General features: G+C 46.6%; 1 protein-coding gene across 7 annotated transcripts in view; it reads left to right on the plus strand.

The window, feature by feature from the left end:
* Positions 1-100: 100 nt before the first annotated feature.
* Positions 101-14,179, plus strand: part of LOC142890507 (ras-specific guanine nucleotide-releasing factor 2-like) — a 28,825-nt gene continuing 14,746 nt past the window's right edge. For 4 of the 7 annotated variants that reach the window (XM_076029597.1, XM_076029603.1, XM_076029600.1 and 1 more), the window contains exons 1-10: positions 101-758; positions 8,729-8,835; positions 9,770-9,917; positions 10,223-10,312; positions 10,401-10,654; positions 10,755-10,834; positions 12,705-12,898; positions 12,989-13,098; positions 13,181-13,299; positions 13,393-13,556. In XM_076029597.1, coding sequence (XP_075885712.1) covers positions 480-758; positions 8,729-8,835; positions 9,770-9,917; positions 10,223-10,312; positions 10,401-10,654; positions 10,755-10,834; positions 12,705-12,898; positions 12,989-13,098; positions 13,181-13,299; positions 13,393-13,556 — 1,545 coding nt within the window. In that variant the 5' untranslated portion in view covers positions 101-479. Of the gene's footprint in view, positions 759-8,728; positions 8,836-9,769; positions 9,918-10,222; positions 10,313-10,400; positions 10,670-10,754; positions 10,835-12,704; positions 12,899-12,988; positions 13,099-13,180; positions 13,300-13,392; positions 13,557-14,179 lie in introns of all 7 variants that reach the window. The other 3 variants (XM_076029596.1, XM_076029598.1, XM_076029599.1) reach the window with 1 other exon arrangement.

Raw genomic sequence — 14,179 nt, forward strand, 5'->3', positions numbered from 1 at the left:
TGCGGACTGAACGGTGCGCGCTCGCCCGCCTTCGTACGTTGTATTTCTTCTTCTTCTTCGTCGCCGCCCCCTCCACCCCCCATCCCCTCCCCCAGTATTTACGCACCCCCGACGGAGAAACTCCAAACTCGCCCAAACTTTGCAGCATGGGGCCGCCGCCGTGAAGGTGCTCTCCGCCGTGGCTCTCGCCTCAAAGCCTCCCGCCCGCGTCCCCCCCTCCGCAACCTGGCGGACGCTCCAACTTTTTCTCTACCATGATAAGCCTGGATTACCTTTCACCACAAACCGCCGCGTTCACCGGAGAGCCAGCGGCTGCGGCGGCGGCGGCGGGATGCGCCGAGTGATGTAAGACCCTGCGCGCTCAAGTTTGCTCACCCGAATTCGGAATTCTGATAAAATAAAGGTGGTTGAATAAATATTGGGGGGAGGAAAAAAAAAACTTGATTAAAAAAAAATATATATATTCGGGTGGACCGAAAATGCAGAAGGGCGTGCGGTACAACGAGGGCCACGCTCTGTATCTGTCGGTGGTGGCCCGGAAGGAGGGCACCAAGCGCGGCTTCCTGTGCAAGAAGAGCGCGGAGAACAGCCGCTGGACCGAGAAGTTCTTCGCGCTCCACCAGAACGTGCTCTTCTACTTCGACGGCGAGCAGAGCGCGAGGCCGACCGGCATCTACCTGCTGGAGGGATGCACGTGCGAGCGCACGCCCGCGCCCAAGGTGCCCGCCGTCAGCAAGGAGCCCGTGGAGAAACAGCAGGTGGGTCCGCTTCTCCGGTTCTCATGGTGGGACGCTGAGAAGTTTGGAGGGATTTGGTCGCGCATCATGGCAGTGTTCATATCTTTATTATTTCTTGGTGCAAAGTTACATATTGGCAAAACTTGGTAGATCTGCAGAAAACGACACGTTTAGCCCTCTGTTTACATCCTCCTGCGTAAATGCTGAGGGGGAAAAAAAAAAAGTGTTTTCGCTTCATGGGGAAACAAATGCTTTGTTGCACCTTCCGCATGTTCGGAGTTGGATCAAAACAGAGGAACACACACCCCAGCCCCCAGTGCATTCTGTGACATCACTAAGGGCTGATGAGTGTGTTTTGTTTTAAAAAGTTTCACCCCTAAACACACACTATTAATATCTTCCACAAAAAAACAACAACTAAGAATTGTCCAGAAAACAGCAAATTTAGCCATTTGTTTACATCCGCCTGCAAAAATGCCTCGTGAAAAATAGTTACTAAAAATGTGTTTTGGCTTCCCAGAAAAAAATATGTTTTGTTGCACCTTCCGCATGTTCGGAGTTGGATCAAAACAGAGGAACACACACCCCAGCCCCCAGTGCATTCTGTGACATCACTAAGGGCTGATGAGTGTGTTTTGTTTAAAAAAAAAAGAAGAAGAAAAAGTTTCCCTTAACAAATATTAAAAGTCCGGTGTTCTACCACGTCTTTATATTCAAAAGTTTCACCCCTAAACACACACTATTAATATCTTCCACAAAAAAAAACAAACTAAGAATTGTCCAGAAAACAGCAAATTTAGCCATTTGTTTACATCCGCCTGCAAAAATGCCTCGTGAAAAATAGTTACTAAAAATGTGTTTTGGCTTCCCAGAAAAAAACTGTTTTGTTGCACCTTCCGCATGTTCGGAGTTGGATCAAAACGTAGCAGTCATGCATTGATGTTGATGCCCCAAAGTGCTTTTCATGACATCACTAAGGGCTGATGAGTATGTTTTGTTAGACAACAAAATTTGGTCCTTGGAAATATTAAAAGTCCTGCATTCTACGCCATCATCAGATTTTAACTTTTCCATTCCATCCGACCATTAATTATATCCTCAAAAAAACAACAACCAAAGAGTTGTCAGGAAAACACCATTCTTAGCCCTCTGTTTACAGCCTCCTGCTAACCCTCCACATGTTTCAAGGGAACAAAAACAATGTGGCCATGAGGGTGTTTCAAGGATGAAAGGCACACCTGACTGGGGAAAAATACTGCACTGACTTTCTGAACAGTGGAGCAGTAAAAAGAAGCAACTCATGAGCTTTTCTAATTTCTCCAGAGCCCAAAAAAAAGCTGCAGAAACCTAAGTGAAGTAAGAAATTGGGAAAACGGACCTTTCCAATTCTACAGTCGCCTTGTAAGATTACTCAGCTTCAAACGTATGAATACGCTCTAATATTCAACATGCGCCGTCTCATTTCTTTTTTTTTTCCTCTGGATTTCCCATTACCAGCCATTCCTGCCACGGAGCTGTAAAATTTCTGAGCTTTTTTATTGGCATAATTGCCAAGGGAATAAGCCTAAATAAAAGAGAGGGGGGGGAAAAAATGTTTGTTTTTGTGTTTGGGATGCTAATTTCAAATGACCCATATTCCTGGTTTTGCTGCTGCGGGCTATGAAGATGGGTTTCATCCCTCAGCAGCATAATGCAATGTTTTCTGTTTTTGCGCATTTGACCTGCAGATCCCCTCTGGATGGGGTTTATGTCATGCGTTTTTTTTTTTGTGTGTGTGTGTGTGCCAGATGGATTTAATCAGCTAAATCTAATCTTGTCATTAGTATCGAAAGGTAATCTGGGGCGTTTGGGGTGGGCACCTCCGCTCCGCTCGCTCCTGATCTCAAGATAGTCTTGTGTGGTAGAACTGCTCACACGCATGAGTGATGTTCTTATGATTTGACTCGAGTCTCACTTCCTGTTGGAGGTATTTCAAGATGGATCTTTGCTACAGTTTACTGCACATGCGAAAAGTTTACTTGAAATTGTCTCTTTTGCTAAAAACTTTGCTGGCCCTTCATGGTGCGTTTCCCTTTCCTTTTTTATTTTTTTTTACCAAGACTTGTAGGCGCCTGTGACGTTTTGGGCTGAGCGCCTGCCGTCCTGGTACCTCGGTGTCTGCACGCATGGAGACCCGGCGGTTGACGCTGTGACGGGACGCCGCTGCCGCTTGGCTTTGCTGTGTTTATTAGTGTGCGAGTGTAGCGAGGTGCTAATTTTATGCCTCCCATCAGACTTTTATCGCGTCGGCGCTATGGCCCGGGATACATTGTCCGTGTGGAATTTGACACCTGTGGCCACGAGCCAAGACATGTTGCTCATTTCTAAAACAAAAATTCTTCTGCTGCATGTTTATCACCTCTGCGCGTGTTCTCGGCTTGCTGGAAGCCGCTGCATTGTTTCAAATTACGAAAAAGTTGCCGTTTAACTTGAACCCTGGATGTCTTTAAATATTCACCATTATTTAGTATTTAATTTGAACCTGAAAAAGAGAGGGTGTTGTCATTTTTGTGGTGTCGTTGTTTTGGGACGTGATTTTAGTATGCATGCATTACATCAGTTTAAAGCTCCATATGAAAGCTTTTTGTCTAACAGTTAGTTTTTTAACTTGTCAGAAATGAAAGTCTATCCTGGTGGTTCTCTTGCTGACTTCTGGAAGTACGCCCTTTGTGATGTCACAGTTGCCACTGATGCGCCATCTTCAGCCAGGTGTTCGTCCCACCCTTGTGAGACTCCCACGGCTGATGTTTTTGTGTTCTTCCAAACGCGCAGGGGGTCAGCGAAGCATTCGTTCAAGCAGGAAGCTAAAAAAAAAATATGTATATGTATATTTTATTGTTCAATACATCGATTTTCTTTCCAAGCCGCGCTTCCCCCAATTTAAGACACATTCTCTGAGACGAGTCAGCGAGATCGGCTGTTTACCACGCACACGGCCAGTTGGACGACGACCAGGGGAAGAATCTGTCAATCAGCTCTTTACTAGCGACCTTCCTCTCGCTCTTTATTGCACAGTGGAGTAAGGCGGTGCTGTTAAGCTGTGACCCATGCAGAGTGACAGCTTGGCATTAGAGCCACGGGCGGGATGCCTGCCCGACCGTGCCGCTGCTCCCGCTCGCTCCTCCTTGTTGGTGCTCTGCAGCCTGGAAACACTATGCAGTCTGGAGCGAGAGGTCTTGCACAAGTTCAGAGGCTGGTGAAGAACACATTGGTAAAATGTTTAGATGGTACTTGCAAGGCAATTTTTTTTTTTTTTTTTAATGTCGGCTTCAAGGGTTAGTTCCAGAAGTTTGTGTTTTCAAAATGTTGGACTGCAGCAGACATTGAAGCAACACATTTTCAAAAGCAAGGAGTGCACTTGGCAGCCGCAACGCTGGCACTTTATTCCAAATGTTGCGAGTTGTAGTCTAACAGTCAGATCAGATGTCCTCCGTCCACACAGCTCACTTCCATTATCAAAATATGTGGCACTGCCCCCCTGGATCAAACGCCTCTTCTTCTTCTTCTTCTTCTGCTTCTTTTCAAATTGAACTGAAAAGTCCCAACAGGGCTAAAAATGTGAGTTTATCGCTCATGTACCAGACGCACAACCTCGTGGTGTTTTCTTGAGCGTGTGAACCGTTGATTGCGCTGCTCTACACTCTAACACTATCATTGCCTACCTCTCAGCGCAGTGTAATAAAGAACAGCTAGGTCTTTAGCTCAAACGCATCCCGCCGGTTCACCGGTTATCATCCTTACTGTCCTATTTTATTGGGTCGATGCACTAAAATGTATCGATTGGCGCCGGGCAGAAAGTGCATTCGAGGATAATGGGGTCAGCGCCATGATTGATCTGTGCAACCGAAGTGCCGGCGGCTTTGAATGCATTCATGTAGTCATCATCATCATCATCATCATCATAAGAATAATGATGCGATGAAAGGCAGCAAGCACGGCGGCCCGTCCCCTGACTGGAGGATGAAGCAGCCAGTTTGATCTCCATCACTTGCTTTCCGGGGGTTTTTCTTTTCTTTTCTTTTCTTTTCTTTTCTTTTCTTTTCTTTTCTTTTTTTAAATGGCCAGACAATAAAGTCAGACAAAAGCATCAGAGAGCTTCAAAGCACTCCCGCGATATCGGGAGATCATTTGATGTCCACTCTCGCCAGATTCTCTGGCAGCGGCATTCATTATTCAGCCACCCGAGTGAGGTCACGGCAATCTTGTTCATCAGCGCCACTGCAATGGTTTGCTGAATATTCCAGACTGTGTCCGTTTCTCTAACGTCTCCTTTTATTGTGTCATAAATTGCGGTTCTTTGAGTGCAAAAAAAAAAGAGCTCCTAAAAAAGGGCTAAAGTCGAGTAGCAATAGATTTATTTTGCTTTCGATCTCGTCAGCACAGAAATGAGAAAATAATAATATCAGTTGCTCCAAACTTGAGCGTTCAAGCGGCTTCTGTTTGGATTTTCTTTGTCTGTCTGTGTATGTGTGTGTGTGTGTGTGCGCGCTCGCTTGCTCTGGGATGCTGCTGTGCCCTGACTAAGAATAGCATCCTTGCTGGTCCTTTTTGCCTACAGTCACCGTCTGAATAGCGAGCCAGCGCAACGGCACCACCTCGCACGCCGACTCGGCTGCTCGCACACTACCTGCGCTATTTGCGGCCCGACCCTGCACTGTACCGAGTGGGATCCGTCTGCCTCCCCTCCGGGGCGTTCGCTGCGCGCGAGGCGGCGCGCTCTCGAAGCCCACTGCACGGACAAGCCGTCTAAAAATGACTTGACTTCTGGTCCTGCGTGGGGGGGCGGGGTTAAGTGTTGCCCCGCGTGTGACTGGGGATGCGAGTTGGGTTTTTTTTTGCTGTTGCTGCTTTTGTTTTCAAACTGCGATCTTTCATTTGATCGAGTGCATCGCCTCGTGCCACGTTACATAAAAGCGGAGGGCGCATGTATGCATACGCACAAGGATTTTTGCTGTAGTTATTTTATTTTCAGGAATATAGGAAGATTTATTTTTCCCGGCATTGTGAACACGACCCGTGTCTTATCCCGGCTCCCTACAGGGTTGCATTTGGTTCTTTGCTGCTGGGAATTCCTGCTCAGACTAAGTTCTTTGTCTCACAGTCATTTATTTCACGACTGCACTGAGTTGTAGTGAAAAATAACCACTTCAAACAACTGGCACTGCTGGTTCCTGCTCCCAAGTATCATTACTAATGACTTTGATAACCCTAAATTTGTCCACACGGCCTTAATCGAGCACTTTGACTGAAATTGATCAATTTCCACAAAGCTAGCAAAAGTGGATACGGAACTCCGGGACTGAATGGTTCAGCAGCGTTACTAAACCACTGGGTTGTGTTGCTGTTTTGTTTTGTTTTTTTGTTTTTTTGGCAACATTAATAGCGAGACGACAAGGCAACATGATTCATTCTCTCTTGTAAATCGGACGGATCAGACGGATGAGCTAATTTTTGTGGCTGGGTGTAGCGATGCAGAGTGCAAGGCGGAACAGGGTTTAAAGCTCTGTCTGTCTGTCTGTCTGTCTGTCTGTCTCTTATCTGTCTGTCTGTTTTGTCTGTCTGTCTGTTTTTCTCTTTTTGTTATCCTCCAGCTTAAAGCGGGCTTGTGGCAGGGGAAGCCGCATTAGCAATGCGAGGAGCTGTACGAGGCTTGGCGGTTATGTAAACCTCCCCCTAATGTACACACACACACACACACACACACACACACATACACGCACACACACACACACACGCGCGCACACACCAACCCTTAAGCCTCTCTCTGGTCCGATGCCGGCACACGCTAGCAAGTGTCTGTCACCCGCTTATCGTTACATCATTACTCTACAGGCCTATTTCCCTCCCTCCTCAAAGCACCATAGTGTAGTTTAGTTTTTACACATTTTCATATGGACTGAAAATGAAATGATGCGGAAAGACGGCATGTTAAAAAAAAAAGACAAATTCAGCAAATGGTTTTGTTTGGTTTTGATTGCCGCAAAACAAAAAAAGGGTGTGATTTTAATCTACAACAAAAGTGAAAGTAAAAGAGGAGAAAAATTTAATATCATTTAAAAATCTTATCGTCAGATGTTAAGATGAAGAGCTGCTGCGAATGGATGCTGCGATGTCAGACCTGTTCTGTCGAGTTTGTTCACAAGCAAGTTTCTTGAAAGCTGTCTTGAGTTCAGGCAGTGGATGTTTCTGATTGTTAAACAGGGGGAGGGGATGGGTTACTGAAATACAGATCACCGGGGACTTGATGTTCATTGCAGAGTATATCGAGATCCAACGATGATTCAGATGCACGGGTGATTAAATCTTAAACAAAGTGTGACCAGATAAGAGTGTCCAAGGAGCATTGAATAGGGCAAATAGGCACATACAAGATTGATGTGTATTAAAAAAGTAATGGAGGGTGCCTCCTTTTAGGCCTTAATATTGCAGCAGGAGGGATTCACAGCCCGCAGTAGCCTCGGTCGGAAACATCGTCGACGCACAACTTGGGTCAAAGAATGAGAGATTTCAAGGCGCCACGCTATAGCCATTCTCTTTCATCAGGTAATCCAGTGCAGCCTCATATATTAAATGATCTAAAAGGGCTACAGATCATCAGAAAGCAGCACATTTATCATCGTAACTATACTTCTACTTTAGTAGGTATAAGTAAATGATGCACATTTTTGATTTCTTGGTGTTGTATCACTGACTTTGCAAGAGGAAAATACGGCACCTTAAGGAGAATTTCATCATTGTTTTACGGATAAGAATTGATTATTTAATGAAGCAGGACAGGAGAAAACACACTTCCTGCCTGTCCCTCTTGCTGGATTCGATCGCTTCAAACTGTTGCTGCAGTTAGCTGTGGAGCCACTGAGCTATAGTGGGAGATCCCCTTGACGTGGAGGAAGAGGAGGAGGAGGAGGAGGATGTTTTCAAGCCGTGGAGTGGGGAATACTGGCAGGGCCTGGTGCCAGACTGTAAAGCAGCGCTGGGCGAACCAGATCCAGCGAAAGCTTCCTGCAATATGAAGGTGAAGAAGACGCGGCAGAAAAAAAAGGAAGTGATAAAGACGGCGACTTGACGAGCGAGTCCAAACCTTATTGACGTCCCACTTGGAGCTGCGTGCAAAGGATTTTCCAGCGGTTGTTCATTTTATTAATATAATATGCGTCTACTAATTAAAGACCTGTCAGGGCCGCTCTCGTTAATCCATTAATTAGATCATGACTGCTGGCGTGGCGACGCCGACGGTGTCTAATTCGCCGTGACACGACGACTGCCGGCCGCTGATGAGTGTTGACAGAGCGGGCAGGAGTCGGGACGGAGCGCGGCGAGGACAAGGTGGGCACGGAGCTGGGGGCCCCCGCGGTGGAGCGCGCTGCCCGTGGCCAACAGCGGCCTTCTAAAAGCCGCCGCGGGCCCTCGGTTAACCGCATGTGATAAAAGAAAACACTACTAACGTGAACGTGAAGTAGTTTGTCGACCTTTCAACGGTGGCCTCCGGCGGAGATGGTGAACATTCTTGGGGCTCTTGTGCCAGAGTGGTGCTGGGTGGAGTCATTTAATGGCCGAGCTCATGATTGCAATCATTCGTAATTCGGATAATGAATGCCCAATAAAACGGCTTAGTTCAACTGGTATCGCAGATAGGATTTTTTTAGAATGAATTGGAGCAGTCAGATTCATCTATTCAACTGTCCCCAATAAAGTTTTTTAACTTCTTCAGTCAGACTTGAGATTTCCAGAAAAAATAAGCTGATAATAGTGGTTAAGGATGAAATAATAATGAAATGTGTGGTTCTGATTTTGGAATATGATCTTTCTTATGCCATACATATCACTTGAGCTAAAGAAAAAAAAAGTGTAATTGTAACGTGGTGTTTTTAATGATTTTAACATAATAAATGGTAAAAAAAAAAAAAATTGAAATCAAATAAATGGTTCCCTGTCTGTTTTCTGCTCTACAGCACTACTTCCTCATTATATTTGGACACGATGGCCAGAAACCTTTGGAGCTCCGGACAGAGGAAGAGTCCGACTGCAACGAGTGGGTGGAGTGCATCCAGCAAGCCAGGTGAGAGGGGGGGGGAAGAAAATTCAGTTTGCATAAGGATGTGAAAGACATGGAAAACTGCTGCTCTTACAGCGGCACATCACGAATAACAACAGATCCTAAACAGATATCACAACCTTCCACCAGCTCCAATTTGATATTCTGGTTAGGGCTGTCAGTCGACTGAAAAATCTAATTGCGATTAATCACATGGTGACCTGAGTTAACTCACGATTAATAGCAAATTAATTGCAAATCTTATTAACGCGTTGACTTCGACAGCCTTCAATTCTGATATTTAATTTCATTTTTGTAGACACGCTTCATGTCTTTTAAACATGATGTCGATAACACAGAGAAATCGCAAAAAATAGCAACTTGCAGCAAAGAGAAACTATTTTTTCTGTTTCCTGATTTCATTTTTTTCTGATGGCAACTCTTCCAAGCGACCGTGTGCTATCCCGTGATTGTTTAACGTGTCTGCGAGCGTGCGTGAGTGCGTGCGCGAACGTGTTCTGCTCGCAGCAGTTCACATTTAGGTCACCCTCGGTGCCGTATCGCTGCGCCGGTTACATCACAGACTTGATCTCGGCCCTCGACCTCCATTCTCTCGCCGTGCTCCTGCTTTGTCAACACTTTTCCCGCATTCAGGATGAAAAATGTGAGGCGGCCGCACGCCGGCGCACACACACAAAAAGCCAGATACTTAACCCCACCACCCCGCCACTCCACATCTGTTAAACTCTCAAAAATAAAATACTGGAAAACATTCAGTCGAATTAACTGAGGATATATTTGTGAATGTTCTTTTAACAAACAAAAGCTTTCTCAAAAAATTCAATCCTTAATAATTTAAGTTGAATTTAGCTGTCTGTGATTGCAAAATATAATAATTCAAACTGTTTTACTAAATTAATCTCAACAACATCTTCGTTACTCCCCACCCGCCGTCTAGCTACTCTGACATCATCATCGAGCGTGAGATCCTGATGCAGAAGTACATCCACCTGGTCCAAATCATGGAGACTGAGAAGGTGGCGGCCAATCAGCTTCGCACGCAGCTGGAGGACCAGGACACTGAGATCGAGAGGCTCAAGGCAGAGGTATGCATGAGCGCACCCACATCTGCCTGCGCATGCATACATAAGACCCCCCAACCCCCAGCCCGCCCCAGTCGCAGACGGGCGCTCAGATGGAGCACATGGAGGGCGAGATCGTACACAAATTGTGCGTGTGTGTGTGCGAGTGTGCGCGCGCGCATGTGCGTCCAACTCGTGCAGAGCAAAACTCCCGAGACTCGATGGCTTATCATGCAGTGATATGTGTGTTGTTTTCAACCTCTGAAGCTCTCATGAATATGTGAACCTCTGCGCCGGTGCACTCACATGGACTCTGCTTGTTGTGCCAGATTGTCGTGTTGAACAAAGCCAAGGAGAGGCTGCAGCCGTTCCACAGCAACCAGGAGGAGGAGGACCCGGATATAAAGAAGATCAAAAAGGTAAACGGCCGGGCCGGCCGGAGCTCAACGGAGCAGGAGAAGAAGTTGACCTAGTGAGTGATGCCTTTGTGCGTTGGTGGCCGCGCAGGTGCAGAGCTTCATGCGCGGCTGGCTGTGCCGGAGGAAGTGGAAGATCATCGTCCAGGACTACATCAGCTCGCCGCACGCCGAGAGCATGAGGAAGAGGAACCAGATCGTCTTCAACATGGTGGAGGCCGAGACGGAGTACGTCCACCAGCTCTCCATCCTGGTCAACTGCTTCCTCAGGCCGCTCCGCATGGCCGCCAGCTCCAAGAAACCGCCCATCAGCCACGACGATGTCAGCAGCATATTCCTCAACAGGTCGCACTCAACTGAGTCAGCAAACAAACAAGCACATTAATCTTGAATTATTAAAGAAAACACCCAGAAAGGTCTGACAGCAGTTGTCTTGATATTCCAGTGAAACCATCATGTTTCTCCATGAGATCTTCCATCAAGGCCTCAACGCTCGGATCGCCAACTGGCCCACACTAGTCCTCGGTGAGTGAAAGCAAGGAGAAGATCTCAAAGTGCTACACGGGGGAAAAAGTCCTTTTGGAATAAATGGGGTTTTCAGTCTCGTTTTAAAAGAGTTGAGGTTTTGTGTGGCCGTTAGCTGGAGATGGAGGCAGTTCCAGAGGCGTGGAGCAGCTGCGCAACAAACTCGGTCACCCATGGTGGACAGTCTGGTGTTGGGGATTTGGAGGAGCAGAGTGTTTGTGGATCTCAGGGCACGGGTGGTGGGTTTCAGAGTGATAAGTCCTTGCAGCTAATTAGGTGTATGTCCATGAATGCATTTGTGAGTGAGCAGGAGAATTTTGGAGGTGATCCCAGGCAGCACTGTTTTGAGTATATTGCAGCTTCTGGATGTTCTTGCCAGGCATCCCGATGAAGAGCCCGTTACAGTAGTCCAGTGTCGAGGAAACAAAGGCATGGACTAGCTTTTCTGCTGCTGGGAGAGGTAATGTGGGACAGAGTCTTGCAGTATTGCGGAGATGTTTTATATGGTCGGTGAAGGTTAGTTGAGGGTCAAACCGGACTCCTAGGTTCATTGCTGAGGATGAAATGGGAATGAGCTGGCCATCCAAGGTGAGATGGGTTACAGGTGAGTAGTGAACCTGATGGGGAGCTTCAATGAGGAGAACCTCTGTTTTATTGCAGTTTAGCTGGAGGAAGTTGCTGTTCATCCATGCCTTTGTTTCTTCGAGGCAGGTGATGAAGGATGACAGGGCTGTGAGTGAGTCTGGGGTGGTTTTAATGTAGAGTTGTGTGTCATCAGCATAACAATGAAAGGAAAGCCGATGTTTGCTGATGACATGACAGAGGGGAAGCATGTAGACAGTGAAGAGGATAGGGGCAAAGATTGATCCATGGGGGACGCCACAGGTGGCAATGAGTGGTTTGGATTTGCAGCCTCCCAGCAAGACATGTTCAACAGTTCAAACCCATCTGAGAGGTAGGATTCAAACCATATCAGAAGGACGGTCGTGTCTCTTGGTGCACTGTGGCCTTTTGGGCAAGTTTGAGCAGATCTGGTCTGGATGAGACACAAATAAAAAGTTCAGAAAAGAAAACAAGAATGAGGAGCCCCAATGAATATAATGAAATCAGAGTCCTTCATAGTCCTTGAATATTTATCCATCCATTCATGCATTGCACTGCATCCAGGGTGGCAGCAGTGCTGGAGCCCGTCCCAGCGGTCTCAGGACTAAAGGCGGAATACATTCCGGACAAGTTGATTGAATATTCAGTTATTCTTAAATCAACATTCAAAGTCAATTGATGCGCCACCCGGTCCGAGCAACTGGCCAGTCTGCGCCAAGTAAGAAGGTAGAGCAGATGGGATGGGGGGGTGAGGGGTGATACAGGTGTGCAGGGGAGCAAGGGCAGTCAGGGTAAATGGAGATCAGAGAAATGGAGAAGGAGAACTGAAGTCACAGGACGGTTAGAATGTGGCACCAAAAAGTTGAGTGCAGTTGTGTCGCTTGGCTTTTATTCTGAAAAAGTCCTGCACTCACCATCATCATCACATGGGCATTAAATTCTTTCTTAAAGCCTCATGTTGTACTTTTTGTATAGAATATAATAATGACATGAAAATTGCATTTGATACTGTTCTGTTTAAATTCTGTAGATAAGAGTGGGGCAAGCCTGCACTGCTTGTTTCAATGTATTGACTTTTCTACCGAATTAGTTTCTCAATGTTTCGGCAGAAGAGTCTAACCCATCTCCAAAAAGTTGACAATATTAAGCGTATGGAATCGCGATGTATGGCGATGCTTCGTCTCATATCATAAAGTATTGTTTCGTTGCTTATCGCTGCCTGACCAGTTAACGCGCTGTCGTTTTTACTTCCTGTTTCCACGCTCAGCGGACCTGTTTGACATCCTGCTGCCTATGCTGAACATTTACCAGGAGTTCGTACGGAACCACCAGTACAGTCTGCAGGTGCTGGCCAACTGCAAGCAGAACCGGGACTTCGACAAGCTGCTCAAGCAGTATGAGTCCAACGCCGCTTGTGAGGGCCGCATGCTGGAGACCTTCCTCACCTACCCCATGTTCCAGGTATGGGTGTGGGCGAGGACTCGGACCGGGCTGCCATGACTTGTTATATTGTTGGCTTTCAATAATCTTTTTTTGTCTTGGCCACGTCAGATTCCGCGGTACATCATCACCCTCCACGAGCTGCTGGCGCACACGCCACATGAGCACGTGGAGCGCAAGAGCCTGGAGTTTGCCAAATCCAAGCTGGAGGAGCTGTCAAAGTGGGTTTGGGCACATTCCACTGGCCGTGTTTGTGTGTTTGTATGCGTGTGTGTGTGTGTGACGGCGGGTGGTCTTTGCCAGGATGATGCACGACGAGGTGAGCGACACGGAGAACATCCGCAAGAACCTGGCCATCGAGAGGATGATCGTGGAGGGCTGTGACATCCTGCTGGACACCAGTCAGACCTTCGTCAGACAAGGTGACCCAGGCGTCTGTTCTTTTTTCTTTCCTTTCGTCTTCCCTGCTTCCCGCTTCTTCTTTTTGACCCCCTCTCTCCCTCGCCGGCGGCCAGGTTCCCTCATCCAGCTGCCGTCCAGCAGCGAGCGCGGCGTGCTCAGCAAGGTCCGCCTGGGCTCCCTGACGCTGAGGAAAGAGGGCGAGCGACAGTGTTTCCTGTTTACCAAACACTTCCTCATCTGCACCCGAACATCTGGAGGGAAGCTCCACTTGCTCAAGGTCCGCAGCACACGGCCCCCTCGGGCAAACAGTGCACGGCCCAGTGGTTTAGAGAAGTTTATTAAACAATGAGAGCTTCTTCTTCTTCTGCTGCTTCTTCTTCTTCTTTACTCCTCTCCCTTTGTCAGATGCTGAGACACTCCTCTACTTATCTCTCATCAGCTTGCATCAACGCAACAAACGTGCCCTCAGGGGAAAGAAGTCAAAACAGAAGTCAAATAATAAGCAAATGTTTACATAAAACAGCTAAATTACCCCAAACACAAACACATGCAAACACAAAATATCAACTATATACATTTTTGTCTCATTTTGGCCCTTTTAATTTGCTCATTAACATACTTTTTAATTTTATTGGTGGATTTATTTTAGTGATATCTTGAACAATTCCCTATCACAGGCAATTTCCAAATCACCAAATTTTTTTTACATTTCTTCTGTTTCTCAGGACTGATTTAGAAATTGCTTGTTTTTTATACCCAAAATTTTAGATCGCTTCTTGTCATCCTAGGCTAAAAGATGATTAGTCATCCAGAAAAGATTCTTTGATTTGCAGAAAACATGATGTTTGGTCCTCATTTTGCTGTTCGACATTTAAACTATGGACTTCATAGTAAAGTGAA

This window comes from Nelusetta ayraudi, unplaced genomic scaffold, assembly GCF_046127955.1.
Source record: "Nelusetta ayraudi isolate G7.1 ecotype Tasmania unplaced genomic scaffold, CSIRO-AGI_Nayr_v1 ptg000026l, whole genome shotgun sequence".
NCBI classification, from domain to species: Eukaryota; Metazoa; Chordata; class Actinopteri; order Tetraodontiformes; family Monacanthidae; genus Nelusetta; species Nelusetta ayraudi.